The sequence below is a fragment of the Dendropsophus ebraccatus genome, chromosome 13 (assembly GCF_027789765.1).
Source record: "Dendropsophus ebraccatus isolate aDenEbr1 chromosome 13, aDenEbr1.pat, whole genome shotgun sequence".
Taxonomy (NCBI): domain Eukaryota; kingdom Metazoa; phylum Chordata; class Amphibia; order Anura; family Hylidae; genus Dendropsophus; species Dendropsophus ebraccatus.
Window position 1 is genome coordinate 73588848 of NC_091466.1, and position 21732 is coordinate 73610579.

Consider the following 21732-nt stretch of genomic DNA (forward strand, 5'->3'; position numbering starts at 1 on the left):
CCGGGACTATGTGTATTATCACGCGGCTATTGGTGAATAAATAGGGGCGTGGTTTCAGCCACGTGTGGGAACGCAGCCTAAGGGGGGTTTCCAGGACTGATTGACAAATCAGGCTGTCAGCGATGAAGCCCTGGGAGACCCCTGAGGTCACAATGAAAATGAATTAGATGCATAAAAGACTGAGAGACGTGAAATTTACTTGTATTTGTGCTGGATGCTGTTTTGGTATTTCATACCTCACCATGATCTATGATACAGGGAACATATAAAAATCTATATCTATGTATCTCCGCATCTCTCCCCTCCTGGTATAGTGAAGATCATGGCGGACCCCAGTTTCCATTGTCCATGTGGCTGCTGGGAGAGCGGCCCTACACCTTTACTAGCTGTCTGTTCAATGGACAGCCATATCTATTGATCCTCTATGCATGTGAACACTAGCAGACAGTTCTGGTGGTGGCTTATCTCTTCCAGAACAATAAGGTCGGCAGCTGAAATCCATTAGGAGGACCCCCACCATACACTGTAAACAATCAGTGGGTATGAGCAACTTTACTACAATATATGGGGACTTTAAGGGTGCGTTCACACCTACAGCAGATCCGCAGCAGATTTGATGGTGCAGATTTTATGCTGTGTTCAGTTATTTAAATGAAATCTGCTGCGGATCTGCAGCAGAAAATACTCTGCAGATCCGGTAAGTGTGAACGTACCCTTAAGGAGATCTGAACTGTTATGGGTGGAGGAAGCAGGTGGCCCCCATAATTGTATACAGACAATAGCCGTCATTCATGCCAGTACAGTATTGTTGGATAATAAGCTCTGTGTTATGCAATGGTGTCAAATGTTAAGAATTCTGGGTGTGGTTGGTTGCTGGTATATTTGTGCAATTTTTCAGATTTTTTTTTTTTTCTTTCTTTTTTTGTCTTCTAGTATCTACACTCCATTCACAGAAGATACAGAAACAGTGGGCCAAAGAGCCCTGAACTCCATCCTCAATACTGCCATAATGATCAGTGTTATTATCGTCATGACCATCCTGCTGGTGGTTCTCTACAAGTATCGCTGTTATAAGGTGATTCTATACAGATTTGTGGTCTATTTGTGTTGCACAGCTACACGAACGTTCAGCAAGGTTACTGTTAGTGTAGTTACCAGGTATGACACTCCTAGCGTACGGCTCATAGTTGGGAACACTTGGCGGGCAGCATGTCACCCATTCATTCCCAGTTCTGGTATTTGCTTCTTGGCTACAAATGGCATTAATAGCCCCTTGGCCAGATTTACAAGTCAGTATCAGGCTGGGTCCACATCCAAAAATGTGGTCGATCACATTTTTTGTGTACATTAATAAAAGGATTCTTTGTGATCCCTTTTTTTTTTTTTTTTTTTTTTTTTTTTAAATAATGAAAGTCAGTGGAAAAACGGATCAAAATGAATGCACACAAATGCATCCGTTTTCCATCCTTCTTTTTTTGCAAAAACGGATGAAAAGAAAGGATTGTAAAAAAATCACGTAAACCCAGCCTTGAAGAAGACCTGTCACCTGTTACAGGCTCCCAACCACCAGCTAGATCCCCTTATACGTGCCGAGTCCCGGGACGGAGATATCCCGGTCAGAAGCTGGCGCGCGCGCTCTGGAGAGAGGTCCGGCGTCCATAGAGAATGAATGGAGCCATGCGCGCGCTGCAGAGATGAGTCCGGCTCCATTCATTTTCTATGGACGCCGGACCTCTCTCCAGAGCGCACGCGCCGGCTTCTGACCGGGATATCTCCGTCCCGGGACCGGCAGCGGCACTCGGCAGGATGAGGTACGTATAAGAGGATCTAACTGGGGGTCGGGAGCCTGTCACCCCGGCACGGGGGGGGGGGGGGGGGGGGGGGGTTGACAGGTCCTCTTTAACATTTCAAGGGGTTGTCCGGGCAAAAAATAAAAAAAAAAATGGTGAACAGCAGGGGTTGCTGCAAACATGACAAAGAAGTGACATTTTACTTTGCATTGGCTTCTCTGTACAAGCTAAAGTCCACCAGGCTGTCTGTGAAGCGGGGTCGCTTTCTGTTTAAAGTGAATGTACCATCAGACACATTGCTTTAAGGTTTTAACATGATTAGACCGATGCTTGTGCAGGGATGCTGGAGCTCGGTTCCTGCACATGGCGCCAGTCTATTACTAAGCACCAGCCTGGCATGAAGCAATGGAAGCGGGCCCACTGTCCCCCAGTGTGATGATCTGCCCTCTGCTCTGACAGGGCTCCATTGATTCTGATGGAGCCGCGACGGGCCCAGCTCCACTGCTTCATGCCAGGCTAGTACTCAGCGATGTGTGCGGAAACCGAGCCCCAGCATCCCCGCAAAAGCACCCTGTCAAAACCTTAAAGCGATGTAGTCGATGGGAAATTCACTTTAAAACATTGCTAAAAATTACAAGCAAATAAACCAGGAGTGAGAAAAATATTAGGTTTTTACCGCATGTATCCTTAGACAAACAGGCCTTGGGGCCTCTTTATGTGACTTGATCTTCAGCCGTCCACATCCGCAAATAGTCACGGATCGGCGATCCGCACAGCACAACTAATCGTGTAGCCGTTTAAATACATTGCTAGCAGTCGCACATCCCCTGTTTACTCAGTTAAGGACCTGGGACGTACGCCTGTACGCCAGAAGTGCCAGGGGCTTCTATGAAGCGAGAAGAGCTGAGCTCCACTTTATGTAGGGTGAACCGGGTCCACACCGTTAATGGTGGGCGACAGCAATAGCACTGCTAGTCTATTGTTAACCCCTTCAATGCTGCTGATCCCTGCTATGCTCTGACTGCCAGAGGAGTTCCGTTTCCTTTCGTGCAGTCAGCTCCATGATCTTCATAGTCTGCCACAGGCAGGCTCTGTGTGACAATCGCCGATAACTCCAATCAATGCTATGCTATTTGCATACGCTGGGTCAATGCTATGTCATCTAGTGATGTCTTCTATGGGGCCTTTAAAAGTGAAAAAAGTAATAAAAAAAAAAAAACAATCTGATACTAATAAAAGCAAAAATAAGATCCCGAACAGCCGTAGGTTAAAAAATATAAGCGCTATGAAAGGTGAGGGGGAAAAAGACCAAAACGCAAAAACTACAATCTGCTCAGTTGCCCCTAGCAGCCAATCAGATTCCACCTTTTCATTTTTCAAAGAGTCTGTGAGGAATGAGAGGTGGAATCTGATTGGTTGCTAGGGGCGACTGAGCCAGTTTCAGTTTACACCAGTTTGATAAATCTCCACCATAGATTGAGGGACCAGCCTAATCTGGATTTACATTTATTTTATTTATTTATTTTGACACAGTGCTCTCTGCTGCCACCTCTGTCCATGTTCAGAACTGTCTAGAACAGGAAAGGTTTTCTATGGTGATTTGCTGCTGCTCTTTGACAGTTCCTGACATGGACAGAGGTGGCAGCAGAGAGCACGGTGTCAGACTGGAAAGAATACACCATCTCCTGCGGGACATACAGCAGCTGATAAGTACTGGAAGAATTACAAATCTGTATAACGTTTTAAACCCCAGTTGTTGATTTGAAAGAAAACCGAGATAACCCTTTAATTGAAAAAAAAAAATTCAGTAACTTTTTTTCAGGTTGTGGCAGGCTAATGGAGTATAACTGCATATAAATTATCTTAAATCTTAGCGTTTTCATCAAAAACTTTGAGTCTTTCTTTTTACCCTAAGGGCTTCAGTAGGTCTAAAAAGACTTGTTATGTAAAAATGCTGTAAAACCGCTTTACAAAGGAGAGAAAAAAAGAGAATTTGTGTTAAAAAAAAAAAAAAGAAGCTAAATACAGTACATAACAAAAGTAACCACACGGAGATGAGCCTGCAGCTAAATGCAGCTGAACATTGTATGATGTGCTAAGCCTAAGACAGTCATGTCGAGCCGGCTGGGAGCAGTTTCATGTGTCACAGTGATAGCAGTTCATCAAAGTGTCTGACAATGGAAGTGACAAGATGAAAACAAGTTAATAAGAAGCCTGTGGACGACCCAGGGCACATCTCATAATTATTCTGCTCTTTGTGATCGAGGTTATGATCTAACAGATCACTGAATCTACCGACTATGGCGGATTCAGCCTGACAGTGTCATATATATGACGTCAGCTTTATTGGTCCATAGCACTCGGGTATGTCGGAAATTCAATCCTTGGTTCCTTAAAGGGCTATAAAATGAAATTCTCCCAAGCCTAGCTGGTCTTATTCACCAAGTCCCCCTGAGTATTTTGAGCCCTATCCCATCTTTTTAGCTGCTGCTATTCCTCAGCTCCAGGATTTTCTAAAAGCCAGTCTATATCCAAGATGGCGCCAGCCAGGAAACTGTATTTCCCAGAATGCATTGCACCTCAGAGCCAACTGCCATGTATCTGCCTCATTTTGTAGTATCTGCCCATTGCTGGTGTTACAGCTTGCCTAGCACCAGAAGAGACCAAGTTCATGTGGCTTTGGTCTCAGAAGGGAGGAGGACAGAGGAGCCAAGACTATGTGGACCAAGAAGTGAAGATTTTCTGCAGCTTCAGGCTGTGAGTCAGGATGTGATGCAGACAAACGGTCCCATTCATGTAATAGAAACCTATTACAAACAAGCTTAGATTATGGGTGGGGATTGAACAGGGTTAAATTTTAAGTGGAGTACCCCTTTAAGGAGAGGTTTTCAGCCTGTTGAAGTAAACCTACATGTCAGTGGAATATGGATCCTGCAGTATAACGTACAACAGCATCTGTTTTTTCATCCCTTTTTTCCCCTTTAAAATGTCACTGACGTTTAAATTTTTTTTGCAGAAATGAACAGTACAGGTGATTTTAAGAAACTTTGTAATTGGCTTTATTAGCTGAAAAATGCCTTTTTATCATGAAAAAGCAGTTTGAAGCTCTCCTCCCTGTCTTCATGGTTTTCTATGGAGAGAGGAGGGGTGGAGGGAGATGAGGCACCAAAACAGGACAATCAAAGAGTTAATTTACAGCTACTTCACAGGGCTATCTTCTATGAAGTCAGCACTGACCTTTGAATATTGTTCTCTGCTGGTGACTAATCTCCCTCCTCCCCTCTCCATAGGTTGCACAGGGCCCGACTGATGTAAAAGAGTGGAGATTTCCTGATAATGAGCAGTGAGTGAGAGAGAGGAGGGGGGATGGGGAAAGTCTTATTGAATGCAGATAATGGCATATTTCCCTAATAAACCCAATTACAAAGTTTCTTAAAATCGCCTGGACTATTGATTTCTGCAAAAAAAAAAAAAAAAAATACGACAGTGACACTTTACTGTTATGTTCACTAATGTTCACACTGAGCAAAACGGGGGAAATTCCATGGCGGAGCCCCCCCTGTCACGGAATCCCAGCTGTCTCAGGCGCGCGAGCCCTCCCTTAGAGATACTGTGGGACTCAGAGGCAGGCAGACACTCAGTGTGAACGGGCCCTTAATGGACAGTGTAAACCTAGCCTATGGTTATCCTGCTCCTCGTAGTCCACTACTTCAGTTTAACCATCTTATGTCATAGTATTATATAATATATGTCCATAAGCAGATACATGCCCTATAACAGCATCCGCCGTGTGACCCCTGCCATAGACTTTAGGGTACTATTAAACTGAACGATAATTCGGCCGATTATGGCTCCGTGTAATAAATACAATGACAATGACCATCGGCTGATTGTTGATATAGGTTAGAACCTTTATTTGTTGGGCGCCGGCGACTAACGATATACATTACCTATCCACGCTCCAGGGCTGCTCCTGCGGTCCGCTTCTCTCCAGATCCCGCCCACTCTAGCTTCAGAGCAGCCTGTCATCTGACAGGCCGCTCTTAAGCTAGAGCGCGTGGGACCCGGGGAGAAGCGGACCGCAGGAGTAGCCCTGGAGCATGGATAGGTAAAGTATATAGTTTAAGCAAGGGCTGCAAGGACATCGGTAACAATGTCCTTGCAGCCCTTGTTAAAGGGGTTATCCAGCGTTACAAAAACATGGCCACTTTCTTCCAGAGACAGCCCCACTCTTGTCTCCAGCTTGGGCGGGTTTTTGCTGCTCAGTTCCATTGAAGTGAATGGAGCTTAATTGCAAACTGCACCTGAACTGGAGGCAAGAGTCGTGTTGTCTCTGAAAGAAAGTGGCCATGTTTTTGCAGCACTGGATAACCCCTTTAAATGGTTATCGGGCCGTGTAATAGGCCCAGTAAATGAGCGCCAACCTAGCAGATCGGCGCTCGTTTACAGGTATTATCGGTCTCCCATCGGCCCGTGTAATAACACCCTTATTCTTTCGATCTCTTATATCCATGTGTCTCTATCTTTGACATCTGGCAACAATTTACTTTCCGACATGTGATGGAGCTGACATGCTCCCAGTAACAATGCCAAGCATCTCCCTGTTTGTTAAACCCCGGACACTCACATCACATGTTGATGAATAGTTCCGGATACTTTTTTCGGCGATCGTGACAAACCTGTCCAATTAGTAATGTCACGTAGCATAGAGGCCAGGTATGCCGATCATTTATACATGTGTTCTGTTAAACAATCGGACCATTGTTTCCTCTGTAAGTTCAATAAACTAAAGAGAACCTTTAAGGGAGAGAAAGATATTTGGACGCTTTGCCTAGAAGATAGTATCTGATAGATCTGACATACCTCAACAAGTAAGTAGCGAGCGTGAGAAAAATGTTTGCCGCTCGTTTTATACCTGATTAGCAGCGTTATCATTGCTGTCATATAGGACACAGGACTTTCTGTCACGTTTCCAGTCACGTTTTTTGTACAGATTATAGTGTAGTGGATATAGCCTGATCTGGTCCCAAGGAGACTTCGGCCAGTCCAGGGATGGGACAGTGCACACAAACACCCCCCAATAGATCCATGGATGAGGCCTTACAGCCCTGCTAGGACCTCCTGGTGGCGGCTTGCCCTTCTGTCCAGCATCAGCGTCATTGTCTTTGTGTGTATTTGCAGATCATAGCATAAAGCTGTATTATATGTTGTAGCCTGACAGTGGCCCCATTCATGCACGTCCCCCACGTCCACCGATCTGATCTTTGTGACACTTTGAGCTTTTTCAGAAGTAATTCTAACACATGTGTTGTCTCTACAGGTCATTCATGGATGGCTCATCATTTCCTCCTTATTGCTACTATTTTTCTTCTCTTTCATCTACTTGGGGTAAGAACCATATGTTTAATGCTATATCTTACATTATATGGCCCCGTTCACACTGAGCAAGAACGACTGAATTCCGGCGTGCTCAGTGTCCTTATTTGAATGAATGAGAGGGTGCGCGCGCGTCCGCTTCCTCCCCTCTCTGCTCAAAGAAGTGACGTCACTTCTCTGAGCGGAGATCGGCGGCAGCGGAGGAGCGTGTGCGATCTCATTTACTCAAACAAGGACACTGAGCACAGCGGGATTCCGCTGCGGAATTCTGTAGTTCTTGCTCAGTGTGAACAGGGCCTATTAGTCATTCATAATATACGTGGACTTCATTTTTATGGCTCTCCAGTTGGTTCACAAAATTTACCGGAGCCTGTGGCTGAAATACGCAACCATAACAAAAGAAAAATTCTGTCTGGCTCTGTTAAAGTTTTGATCGGTCCGGGTTTAAATGTTCAGACCCTTACCGATAGTGAGAATGAGTGAGGAGAGGTCGCACTGCAGCTCTGTGGAAAGAGTCCAGCTCCATAGACTTGTATAGGCTGTATTACACGGCCCGATATTTTAGAGCAGGCGATCGCCGACCTGTCAGGTCAGCACTTAATTGGTCCACGTTCCCCGCTCACTGTCGATGTTATTTCACACACCGTCATCGAGCGGGAGGGGCTGCCTGGATGATCTTTAGATGTTCCAGGTAGCCCATAAGAGATAGCGGCAGTCTGTTGCTACCACTCATGTTTTACGGAATGACGACCAGCAGACCGCCATTATTGTTATCAGAATTTTAGATCATGCTTTAAATCAACGATCAGCAACAAAATGATTATGGGCAGGTAGCCAATCAATTGCTTCATGTAATAGTACCCTTACATTATGAGCTTGATTTTTTTTTTTTCCTAACACAGTGAGGCGTGGACGTGCTGCAGTGCGGTTCTCTCCGTGCTCGGTCTCCCAATCAGTACAGGTCTGAACGCTCAGGCCCGGACCAATCAAAACCTTTGACACGTCTCTATGTCATAGAGGAAACCGATCACGGAGACCGGCCAAAGATAACACTGTCAGCTGCTGGTTAAAGCGCTCAAAAACATGAAAACCTAGGTGCATTGCTCCCTGAGAAATACACATATGCAAAAAAAGAGCCTGTGGAGCCTCATTTAAGAGTCTCGAAACACAGGACTAGCCAGATATCCCTCTGGGAAGGACCCAGCTAAGGGGTGGCTCCTGTGGGGAAATGACAAGTGTAATGACAAGGGAAAAACCAAGGCTAGGTATCCATCCACATACAGCTGTTTTGGGGTGTTGCCCCTCATCAGTGTGGAGCAGGATTCTGGCTAGGTGGGAGCAATGCCTAGTAGAGCCATAAGAGAAACCGATCACTGATCTCAGGGAGACCGGCCAAAGATAAGTCAGCTGCCGGCTAAAGCGAGACTCTTAAATGAGGCTCCATGGGCTCTTTTTTGCATCTATGTCATAGAGGCATGGCTGAGGCACTTCAGCACGCCATTCTCTAATCTGTTAGGGTATGTTCACGCTACGGAATTCCGGTGGATCACCCGCAGCCCCCGCTCGTGGATACTGGTGGACCAAGAATGAGCTGGTTCATTCTTCAGGACAGCAGAATCTGGCAAACCATAGAATAAAGCCTATGGGACCAGCAGAGATTGCGTAGGGGTGAACTGCGGGTGATCCACCGGGACTCCGTAGTGTGCACATACCCTTGGGCTGGGTCCACACTACGTTTTTGCTATCCGTTTTTTTGTTGTTGTTTTTTTTTTTTTGCAAAAAGTGATGCAGTTGTGTACATCCATTTTTCCATTGACTTCCCTTATAAAAAAAAAATGGTTTAAAACACATCCCTTTTTTTAACATACACAAAAGTAAGGCTGGGTTCACACTATTTTTGCAATCCGTTATTGCAAAAAACAGATGAAAAACTGATGAAAAAAATGGATGCAATTGTGTGCGTCCATTTTTCCATTAACTTGCATTATAAAAAAAAAAAAAAAGGATCAAAACGAATCCGTTTTTTTTTAACTGACACGAAAATGAGGTTGACCACGTTTTTGTGTACGCTAAAAAAAACCGGATCCATTTTGATCTGGTTTTTTTGTAATGGAAATCCGATCAAAACGGATGCACACAGTTGCATCTGGTGTTGATTAGTTTTTTTTGTCCGTTATTTTGCAAAAAAAAAAAAAGGATGAAAAAAACTGATTGCAAAAACGTAGTGTGAACCCAGCCTTACACCAGCCTTTCCATCCACATGGCCCTTGCCTACAGCCTTCCAGTCCTCCGCTGCCTTGACCTCTCTATGGGTGACTAGCGGGATATTGAACCTGTCTCCAGTCTAACGATGATTTATAATGTTGTGTAACATTTTATAATTTTTCTTTCCAGAGAAGTGTTTAAGACGTACAATGTTGCCATGGATTACATCACTCTTGCCTTGATGATCTGGAATTTTGGAGTTGTGGGAATGATCTGCATTCACTGGAAGGGTCCGCTCCTCCTACAACAGGCCTATCTCATTATGATCAGCGCTTTGATGGCTTTAGTGTTCATCAAATACCTTCCGGAATGGACGGCCTGGCTTATTCTTGCAGTTATATCAGTTTATGGTGAGTGTAATGGCCCTATAAGTCAATGGAATTACAAGGGAAAACCAAGGCCAGGTATCCATCCACAGACAGCTGTTTTGGGCTGTTGCCCCTCATCGGTGTGGAGCAGGATTCTGGCTAGGTGGGAGCAATGCCTAGTAAAGCCGTACGGGAAACAGATCACTGATCTCAGGGAGACCAGCCAAACGATAACACTGCCGGCTAAAGTGCTCAATAGGAGGACTCTTTTGGGCACCACAGTGTATATATACAGTATATGACTGTATACCCAATGCTCAATACTGAGCTCCTCCGCAGTCGAAAGACGCCCCGCTCACTGTCACAGCTAAAGGGGGCTCATAATCATTTAAAGGGGTTGTTCACATTCTAGTAGTAAACAACGTCCTCTTGTACATTGTGCTGAATATCGGCATGGTTACCTAACTCCGAGGAAGCTCCAGGACATGTGGACAGGTGTTCTTTATGTCTGATATTAAAGAGAGATATCCGCCATGCCTGTCATGGGTAGAGTAGAGGACATGACATGTTGTGTCATGTTTGTGAACTTTCCCTCTAAGTTCGGTTGACTCAGTGGTTAGCACTGTTACCTTGCAGCACTGGGGTTCTGGGTTAAAATCCAGCCAGGGATGACATCTACATGGCGATATTTTTATAATCTATTTTTGCATGCGTCCCCTCCAGGTGCTCAGGTGTTCTCCCACACTCCGAAAGACCTAGTGGTAGCTTTTCTTTCTAATGTTTGGCCCTAGAGTGCTCATGTCTAAGGTGAACTGGATTGTGAGTCGCAATGGGGATGGGGACAGAGTGTAGGGACGAGTCTCAGTTTTGCACTACCTACGCACGCACGCACGCACGCACACACACACACACACGATACTTCTCTTCTCGAAATGAATTGGTTCAGGAAGTCAGTTTGAGAACTAAGCAGTGTCTTCCCATAGGAAATAATGTAAATGTGTTTTAACTGTATTGTATTGTAATGTATATGCACTCCAGCAGTCTTATACAGTACTATACAGGATGGGAGATGGTGGTGCACTGACTGTACTACTTCTGTACTGTATATGCACTCCAGCAGTCTTATACAGTACAGGATGGGAGATGGAGGTGCACTGACTGTACTACTACTGTAATGTATATGCACTCCAGCTATCTTATACAGTACTATACAGGATGGGAGATGGTGGTGCACTGACTATACTACTTCTGTACTGTATATGCACTCCAGCAGTCTTATACATTACAGGATGGGAGATGGCGGTGCACTGACTGTACTACTACTGTACTGTATATGCACTCCAGCGGTCTTATACTGTACTGTATGTGAAGCCTCATCAGTGCTAAACTCGGCACTTACAACCCACCATCCACAGTCACAAAAAGGTTTGGCCACCAAGCAAAGTTTGAATTCTGAACGCTACTTCTGGGTAAATTTTTGTTTGAATACTGAACGATTCTAATTCAGATGCGTTCGAACACCGAGGTATTCCTGTACTTCAGGACTGGGTGCCGAAAAAGTGTTTGAGAACCGAACAGTTTGAGTTGCGAGGTATCACTGTGTATATAACATCAGGAATATTATACGACGTATAATAGGAGATTATTTATGCATTTAAGCATCTGTCTCTGATTTATAACATCTGATCTTCTTCTTTTTTAGATCTCGTAGCGGTTTTGTGCCCGAAGGGACCTCTTCGTATGCTGGTGGAGACGGCTCAGGAGAGGAACGAGACCCTCTTCCCAGCCTTAATCTATTCCTGTACGTATGCCGCATTACAGGGGATTACAGACGCTATATTTAATCCTTATTTAAAAGCCTGAAAGGGAAATTGTTCTGCAATCATCTTTTATCTTATAGAACAAGCACTGCCTATTGATGATGATCTCATATGTATTTATCTTTCCATATATTTCTTCTTCCTTTTGTACCTAGCAATGGAAGGTATATGGAAAGCTGGGTCGCAGCTATTAATGAAACCACTGCCATTTTGTTGTTTTTTTTTTTTTGCTTTTTGGGTTGGTGGTTGGATCAGCCTTCTTGTCTTGGTTCACATATACCTGGTATAGATTTATGCAGTCTTGCTTGGCTTAAAGGGGTATTCTATTGATTCTAAAATACAAAAAGTTTCCCAACACGCCCTGGGCTTACTTACCACTCCCCAAAAGTTAGTTTGACACCTCTCCCACTGTTCCATGCCACTCCAATCGTCTATTTGTAAGGTCTATGAATGATCTTGCCTTCCAATCTAGTGTTGCATCCCGCACGCCTGGTTATTACTGATACAGAGATCATATGATGTCTCCAATGCCATCTGTGGGTCGGGTTGGCTAGCGCATTTTTTAGCTAACCCGGCCCACAGTGATGGAGAACACGCGTCCTCAATCTCAGAGGGGAGGAGAAACTGCTCCGAGACTGATAGGACTCAGATGAGCTGAATTTTTGCATCCAGAGCGGGTGAGCCGGGGAAAAAAAATAAGGGGAACAACCCAATACGTATAATACATAGGCAGTTATATATTAGTTGTGGTATACCGAAACACATACTCAATAGCTTTTTATGTTGTCTGCAGCGACAATGATCTGGCTAGTGAAAATGGCGGATGGAGATCCTGGATTCTCGCAGAGTTCGTCGAAAAAGCCGTCATACAATTCACAAGGTAGGGGGCGTTCTACCAACCAAAGCCGTAAGACCAAGCAGTAATGTATCTCACATACCTGACGTTTCTATACACTCCTTAATGTCTGCATATTCTAAGAATTGTTGCAATTAATTTTTAGTTCTTTTCTATGAAAGGCATTAGCCTGTGGTGACATTCTGCAGTGTACTCCATTTATTCTAAACATGCGGGGAAACAATAGATGCCGTGACCCCTGTTTGTACTGGTATCTTGTCTGAAGCAGCCGCAGACCTCAAGATATGTGCAAAGATGGAATTTTTCCATGTGATAAAAATGGTTCCCAATATGTTTGTTTTTAACCTCTTCATGACCAAGGTCATTGATGGGTCAAATTTATGCAATGTTCCTCCCCGCCTCCTAAGAGCCATAGCGCTTTTAGTTTTCAACTTACAGGGCTGTTTGGGGTGCCATTTTTTTGCACCATTGATCTCTAGTTTTAGTGATATATTAGTATCATATTGCTGTTAAAGAAAATTTTTGATCGCTCTTTGTTAATTTTTTTCTCATATAATTTGAAATCCGTAATCCTGGTGGTGTTTTTTTTGTTTTTGTTTTTTAATTCATTTACACCGTGCGGGAACAATATTGTTATATTTTAATAGATCGGACAATTCCGCACGCTACAATATTTAATATGTTTATTTGTTTTACATATTTTTATTGTAATAATGGGAAAGGAGGTATATTAAACTTTTATTGGGGGGAGTTATAAGGGTTTTTTATTTTTAAATACTTATTTTTTTTTAATTACATTTTTTTTCACATATGTTTTACAGTAAAACATGCAATCATTAGAGTGCATATACTTATCTATGGTATGCCATAGCATAGATCAGTATTATTGGCGATCTGTACATAGAGTCTGCCTGAGAGCAGGGCCAGAGGCAAGTGGCTTACCCCGCCTATCCCATCAACATGGCAATCGCGGTGTTCAAGGAGGTCAGTGACAGGTTAAGCACCTGTCACTGAGTGATCGGGAGATCAGTCAGTGACAGGTGCTTAACCTGTCACTGACTTCATTGAACACCGCGATTGCCATGCACGGGGTAATGCGGGAACGCAGCTGCCTGTCATTATCCTCGGCCCCAGGAACACTAATGTGTGTGGGGCTGCTCACAATGCAGCAGTCCCGCACACATCATAACCCTCTGACTGTCAGGAATGTAGGGGGACTCAAAGGGGTTAAACAAAAAAGTATTTAGCATTGGCCCCATAAACATAGTGCTGTCTCTTCAGTGTACTCTTTGTGGTCACTTATGAAAGTGCTTCTGGCATTGATAACAATCATCTTTTTGTTGATTTCAAGGGGGATGCTAAACTATAAAGGCCTTAGTACAAGGTCTGACTTTCAAGGTGTTGAAAATTGTTATAGGATTCGAAATTAAACAATAATCATAATTAGTCTATTAGGACCCTAAGCAGGCACTTATTTGCTAGGTCAGTGCTCGCGTACTAAGCCCATTACCCGGCTCGATAATCATGCAGCCCTTTCCTTTAATCGGCCATTGGCTAGGCATCTCTTCATACAGTGATGTGCGGCCAGCGGTAGATTCTTTTAGCGTGTTGATAGCCAACGATCAGCCGGTGAGCAAGCTGCTTTCCACACAAGCTGTGCTTTAGACTTATTTTAGTAACATTTGTTTATAATCATTGTTTTGTTTGTGTTTTTTGTTGTTGTTTTTATGGATTCTCTAAGTACAAGTAGAGCCAAGTGGTAATGCCGCAACATCGTCTGACGATGGAGGGTTTGACAATGAATGGGATGAACAGAGAAACTCTAGAATTGGCCCAATTGGCTCCACTCCCGAGTCACGTGCAGCCGTGCAAGCTCTACCCAGTAATGCACCTCCTCCAAGTGAAGACCCTGAAGAACGTAAGTATTTAGCAGTTTCATCACCGAACACCTCTAAGAAATTACAGTTACATTATGCAGAATATTAAAGGGGTTCTCCGGCTGAAAGAGACAGATTAGTAATGTGTAGTTACAATATCTATGATGTTGCTGAATTTTGCTGGGTCAAGCACTGGGGAAGAAGACCCTGTATACCACACCCAACTGTGCTACGAAGCAAACCTGTCTAATATGATTAGTGCTCCCAGGCGTGCGCTCTTGCACCACACATTTTTTTTATCACCACTTTCTCCTCTAGGCGATGTAATGAGATTCTTTCTGGGCCGTCTCGTAGCCGGCAGCACATAGCGCAGGAATGTGCAGAAGGTCTGAGGGAAGCCAGCGCAGTCTATCCACACATACCTACTCTATGTTACTGGGCAGATGTCCCATAGGTTTATGACTAAAGCCGCTTACACAGCTTAAGGGCTGTACGTTATAAATCGTACAATGTTTAGACCAATGTATTCACCATATCGTCTGCTTTCCCTCGGCTGCAATTATGCGGCAGCTTTTGCTGAGGCCATGACCTGGATTGTAAACTTTTTATGTTTGTCTACATCTGAACCATCAAAGCTCTAGTTTTGGAGACACTTTAAAGATTATAAGACCTTCAGCCCTCCAGCTGTTGCAAAACTACAATTCCCATCATGTCTGGACAGCCAAAGCTAAAGCTTTGGCTGTCCAGGCATGATGGGAATTGTAGTTTTGCAACAGCTGGAGGGCCGAAGGTTCCCCATCCCGGATTTAGATCGATGGCAAGTCCCTAGTAAGATGTAAATGGACCAATACAGGGGTCTCAATCTCGTGTCCCTTCAATTGTTGCAAAACTACAACTCCCATTGTGGCTGGACTGACTGTCCAGGCATGATGGGGGTTGTAGTGTTTCAGCAGCTGGAGACCACAGGTTTTACACTACTGCCTAATAGTTTCATAGGGGTAACTTCAACAAACATCTGACACGTTGTGGTCGGTGGGGTCCAGGTACCGATGGCAAAAACTAAGGGGCAGAAGCCTCTTTTAAAGCAACTGTACCAGTAATTTTTTTTTTTTTTTTTGGTGCTGGCACGGAGATCCTGGTGGCGTGGTCCATTGTTTCAAACACTACAGGGTATACTATTCTGTACACTACATGTCCTGCTATTCTGTACACTACATGTCCTGCTATTCTGTACACTACATGTCCTGCTATTCTGTACACTACATGTCCTGCTATTCTGTACACTACATGTTATACTATTCTGTACACTACATGTTATACTATTCTGTACACTACATGTTATACTATTCTGTACACTACATGTCCTGCTATTCTGTACACTACATGTTATACTATTCTGTACACTACATGTCCTGCTATTCTGTACACTACATGTTATACTATTCTGTACACTACATGTTATACTATTCTGTACACTACATGTCCTGCTATTCTGTACACTACATGTTATACTATTCTGTACACTACATGTTATACTATTCTGTACACTACATGTCCTGCTATTCTGTACACTACATGTCCTGCTATTCTGTACACTACATGTCCTGCTATTCTGTACACTACATGTCCTGCTATTCTGTACACTACATGTTATGCTATTCTGTACACTACATGTTATACTATTCTGTACACTACATGCTATACTATTCTGTACACTACATGTTATACTATTCTGTACACTACGTGTCCTGCTATTCTGTACACTACGTGTCCTGCTATTCTGTACACTACGTGTCCTGCTATTCTGTACACTACGTGTCCTGCTATTCTGTACACTACGTGTCCTGCTATTCTGTACACTACGTGTCCTGCTATTCTGTACACTACTTGTCCTGCTATTCTGTACACTACATGTTATACTATTCTGTACACTACATGTCCTGCTATTCTGTACACTACATGTCCTGCTATTCTGTACACTACATGTCCTGCTATTCTGTACACTACATGTTATACTATTCTGTACACTACATGTTATACTATTCTGTACACTACATGTTATACTATTCTGTACACTACATGTTATACTATTCTGTACACTACATGTTATATTATTCTGTACACTACATGTTATACTATTCTGTACACTACATGTTATACTATTCTGTACACTACGTGTCCTGCTATTCTGTACACTACGTGTCCTGCTATTCTGTACACTACATGTTATACTATTCTGTACACTACATGTCCTGCTATTCTGTACACTACATGTCCTGCTATTCTGTACACTACATGTCCTGCTATTCTGTACACTACATGTTATACTATTCTGTACACTACATGTCCTGCTATTCTGTACACTACATGTCCTGCTATTCTGTAACCTATTACTGTGTAGTCTGACAGTGGGCCATCTCCGCCCTTCCCTGTTTACTATAATTTGGCAGCGAGCGGAGTACAATTACCTTTCATACTCTGTTAGACGCCGTGCCTGCGGCTCTCCATGTATCCTTTCCTATTTACTCATTATAGGAGTGTTAAAAAAAGTCCTAATTTCCAGCAGTGCCGCCTCTGCTTTAGGCTTTTTTCCTTTGCCCTGATTCTTCCAGAATCTTCCATTCTTCTGTATTACATTGGGCAGCATTGGATGGAAGTTTTATTTTCTAACCAGCAGAGGTGCTATTGCTTCCACCGGCACATAGACTTAAGGCGGACTTTTTGAAGAGAGGAGGTTCCATACACTGCTCTCGCCTGATATCCCACTGTATCTGCAACACTTAATGTACCTGCGTACCCCTGCACCCCACCTGTTAGTCTGAGCCGTACCTACCATCACAGCCATTGCCGGATCAGCAGTGAAGTCAGCTCTTAATCCAGACCCAGGCATGATGGAAATGAGGGCACAATCCATTCTGATTTTGTGGAGGTCGAATTGCAACACCACACACATCCTGGGGACAGGGGTGGCGCTGTTTTTGCAAGCTTTCTAATACTGGATAACCCCTTTAATTTGATCTAATTGACTTCTGTGGATTTTAAGGGTGTAATGATCCAAAATTGTAGCCTTATATATCACTGTGATATCAATCGGAGTCATTAGATATACAGCTGGGCCCGGAATTACATCTATAATACGAGTGCAAAAAATGTCTGGCCTTAAAGGGGTATTCTACTGAAATATAACTTTTCATATGTTGCTGCCCATGGTGAGACTAACAATTCCTTTCATACATGTTATTATCTATTCAGTCTCCTTCCCCGAGTTCGCAGCTGCTGCTTTGGCTGGGTTCACACTACGTTTTTACAATCCGTTTTTTTCATCAGTTTTTTGCTAAAAGCAAATAAAAAAACTGATGAAAGAAACTGATACAACTGTATGCATCTGTTTTGAACTGTTTTTCCATTGACTTCCATTATTAAAAAAAAACGGATCAAAACGGATACGTTTTTTTTTTTTTTTTTTTGCGTACACAAAAATGTGGTCGACTGTATATGTGTCCGTTAAAAAAACTGATACGTTTTTGATTCATTTTTCTTTTTTTATAGTGTGAACCCAGCCTTTCTGCTGAAGACACAAAAAATCTGTGTGTGAGCTTTTCTCTCTGTCTCCCCCTCCCCCTTCCAAGACGGCTGATGTAAACAAGTCCCTATCTGCAACTTTGTAATGCCGGGAGGGATAATCACAGTGATTAACCCTCCCAGCATTACAAAGAAGCTTTAAAGTTGCAAATACAGACTTTCTCTCAGAAGGGAGGGTGGAAGAGGGATGGAAAAGCTCACACACACATTTTGCGTCTTCAGCAGAAAGCAGCTGCTGAGAACTGGGGGAAGAAGACTGAATAGATAATAACAAGTGTGGAAAGAATTGTTAGTCCCGTCATAGGCAGCAACATACGAAAAGTTATGTTTGAGCGGAATACCCCTTTAATGATCCCGAGATAACCGGACACTACAGCAGGACTCTCTTATCCTTCTAAAACTCAGCACGTATGCCTGTAAGCTGTGACGCAGCTCTGTGAGAAACACTTCTGACCTTCAGATGCCCTTTACCTCTGTCTTTTGGCAACTTACCCAGTGACATCTGCTCAGAGCGGACAATCACCCTACACTTTCTGCGCTGTTCGGGTGATTGTGCAGCTGCAGATGGATTTGGCATTGTCATAATAAAACACAAATGTAACGTTTCCTCTTAGGAGCCATAAAGGAAATACAGTAAGAGGAAGGTTTTGTCACTACTGATGATTGTAATTGTGGCGATTAATTTATTTAGTTTTTCATGAGTGTAATATATATATATATATATAACATTTTTACTATATTTTACTTATTTTTGTAGGGGGTGTGAAACTTGGACTTGGAGACTTCATCTTTTACAGTGTCCTTGTAGGAAAAGCTTCAGCCACAGCCAGCGGAGACTGGAATACGACCCTGGCTTGTTTTGTTGCCATATTGATTGTAAGTAACGTATATACAGCTCCTAAACACATCTACCCTTCAGGTAGTGCTGTGTGTATACCACATGGGTAGACCCTGCTGTTGTTGAGGGACCCATATGGTCCCAAATTTGGTTGAACCATCCTTCTCCTCCATTGGTGATGTGTTCCAGGGCCTACAACTTTTACAAGTAAAGCAAGGAGGGTGACAGGATGTAGTGTAGGATAAAAAAACAAGGTAGTCTTCTCAATGTCATGATGTGATCCTGAGAACACCTTTTTATAGGTCCAAACCATCTGCCTATCCGAGGGATACAGTCATTACATAATTAGAGATGAGCGCAACTGAAGCATAGTTGAGTCCGATCATTCGGCATATGAATACCGGTGGCTGAAGAAGTTGGTTGCAGCCCTAGGGAGTCCTGGAAAACATGGATACAGCCTATGGTCATACATCGATACCTTCGTTTTTTTTGATGCAGTTAAAGGCTTATTTGTACGATGTCCTCTCTGTCCCCTCAGATCCGGAGTAGGTTAGAAATGTCTTGGCTCCTCTACAACCAACAATCAGCGTGTTGCATGCAGTCTACATAGTTCAAGTGACCTCTGTTATGGTGGCTGGTGAGGGTCAAGTCTCTAACACGTTTCTGTGGTCTCGGCTTCCTTCGTCAGAGAGTATGATGAAGGTTGGCGAGAAAGCAGAAATGCGTTAGAAGCTTGACCCTTACCGACAACCATACCCATGAAAGCAGTGACGTCACTTGAACTATGTGGACTGAATGCAACACACCGATTGTTGGTTATAGTGGAGTCGCCATCCGGGGACCAATCCCAACACACTCTGGATCTGAGGGGACGGAGAGGACATCGTACAAATAAGCCTTTGACTGCATCAAAAATACTAAGGTATTGTAGTATGACCATAATGTATGCTATTGTGTGATTAGTGGGCCGCCATAGCACTGTATAAGAATATATGAGTGTACTTCTTAGATCCTGGCTGGTGATAACTATTGTTGGTTTCTAACCTGGATTGATGATGCTGTTTTTCCAGGGCCTGTGCCTTACTCTCCTACTTCTTGCTATCTTCAAGAAGGCATTGCCTGCACTTCCCATCTCCATCACATTTGGACTTGTGTTCTACTTTGCTACAGACAACTTAGTGCGGCCTTTCATGGATCAGTTGGCATCCCATCAATTTTATATTTAACCTTTGGACAATTTTTTTTTTTTTTTTTCCTGTTTTGGACTTCTGTTTCCGTCAACGTGACGTGTTAATGGTTTCATACAAGAAAAGCTTTTTTTTTTTTTTTTTTTTTTTTTTTCAAATTGGTTTCTTTTCCCAAGTTGAAAGGTTTAAGTACTTTAGTGCTGAGGAGGCAACAGGCCTCTTTACTTTTTGTACGATTGTTTTTGGGCAATTTTGATCGAGTTATCGAACCAAGAGCTATGATAGCCAGAGGTTTCCAGATTGATGGCATTCCTTTACCAGCAAAAAAAAAAGAGAGAGGAACTTCTTCAGCATTGACATATAACCCATAAGACCAAAGGATGATAAAATGACGTGAAAACCATTTCAGAATTTTTTTATTTTATTTTTTTTTCGACTGAAAAGGCCAAAAAGAAAGTTTATGTGCGGCTGGAGTTCCGGGGGGTTCTAATACTTTTATTTTAAGTAATACCCAAGAACAAATATCATCTTCTTACAGTAAAACCTTATTGGAGAACAGCATTACTTTAACGCTAACAAATGTTTTGACTGTTTTTTTTTTTCCCATGAACTATCAATGCAAAATTATTTACTGGGAGTAAATACCGTCTGGTACAGTCTGTGCTGACATGAAGACACTGGTAAAAATACAGGGGAGATTGTGGCCCTACAGCGCAGCAGGAAAAAAATTATAATAAAAAATACAGAATGTTTGTTTCTTTTGTATAATTGCAAATTCTTGTAGTGTTTTTATTACGCTGTTCATTGAAGAATAGTCGCTGAAATCCTTGACAGAGGATGATGGCATCAGGGAGACAGGGATTGTAAGCATTGAAGCGGATCCTCATCCCCGTCACAGATGTCTTCTGTGCTGTTTTCTTAGACAGACTTTACTCTCCAGACTCCCAACATTATTTTCTTGCTTTTCCATATTTTTTCTGCTTTAAGAAGTGTCACACTGGCGAATATGAATGACTGCCATTAAATATTAATAGGAAACGTAAATACATTTTTTTTTTAATTTTTTGTTAAAGGTTATTCCTTTAAAGATTTTTGAGTCACAATATACTTTAAAGGGAAACGATCAGAAGGTTTGGGCGTAGAAACCTGCTGATGGTTCCCGGTAGCCACCAAAGTCGACTCGCCAGCGCCGATCTTAATTGCCGTAGTTTTCCGGATAATTAATGAAGTACAAAAATGCTAATTTACTCATTAGGATCACTGGGTTGTTTTTCGCCCCCCCTTCAGGAAACCGTTCAGCCCGCCTGCCACCTCCGTCACTCACACCTCCTGATGCATGTTTCAGTCTGCCTGCTAATGCATATGTAGGCGTGAGTGGCGGGCAGGCGGGCTAAACGGAGCTCTGGGGGGCTGAGAAAAAAAATGGACCAGGTGATCTCTTTCTGCTGACTTCTGTGTATTGGACCATGATGTAGAACATGGTGGGCCAATCCAAAGAAGGACCCTCTGGCTCAATGTCGGACTGGGGTATCTGGGGCCCAACAGAGGAAATAATCCTGGGGACTCACCAATGAAGAACCAGTGAGAAACCACATGACAGTCAGTGTTAGTGCAGGTTTTAAAGCTGGGGGCCCTCCGGAGGATTCACTGGTACTTTGGTGGGCCAGTCCAACACTGCTCAGGCTCCATGGTTCAAGAGGAATAGAAAAGTACAGGAGTCACTTCCATCGTGAGACCTATAAGAACACAAGTGACTCGCCCACTCTCATCCCAGAAAGGTTTAAGTATCAGACAAAGGAAGGCAATTCTAACAACGAGAATACCAGAGAAAGG

At 43.2% G+C, this 21732-nt stretch overlaps 1 protein-coding gene across 5 annotated transcripts in view; it reads left to right on the forward strand.

Annotated features, from left to right (window-relative positions):
* The window catches only part of PSEN1 (presenilin 1), a 43392-nt gene extending 22718 nt beyond the window's left edge, over positions 1-20674 (forward strand). For all 5 annotated transcript variants that reach the window (XM_069950274.1, XM_069950275.1, XM_069950276.1 and 2 more), the window contains 8 exons: positions 934-1075; positions 7111-7178; positions 9561-9781; positions 11442-11540; positions 12353-12439; positions 14157-14333; positions 18632-18750; positions 19783-20674. In XM_069950274.1, coding sequence (XP_069806375.1) covers positions 934-1075; positions 7111-7178; positions 9561-9781; positions 11442-11540; positions 12353-12439; positions 14157-14333; positions 18632-18750; positions 19783-19938 — 1069 coding nt within the window. In that variant the 3' untranslated portion in view covers positions 19939-20674. The remainder of the gene's footprint in view (positions 1-933; positions 1076-7110; positions 7179-9560; positions 9782-11441; positions 11541-12352; positions 12440-14156; positions 14334-18631; positions 18751-19782) is intronic.
* The last annotated feature ends 1058 nt before the right edge of the window (positions 20675-21732 follow it).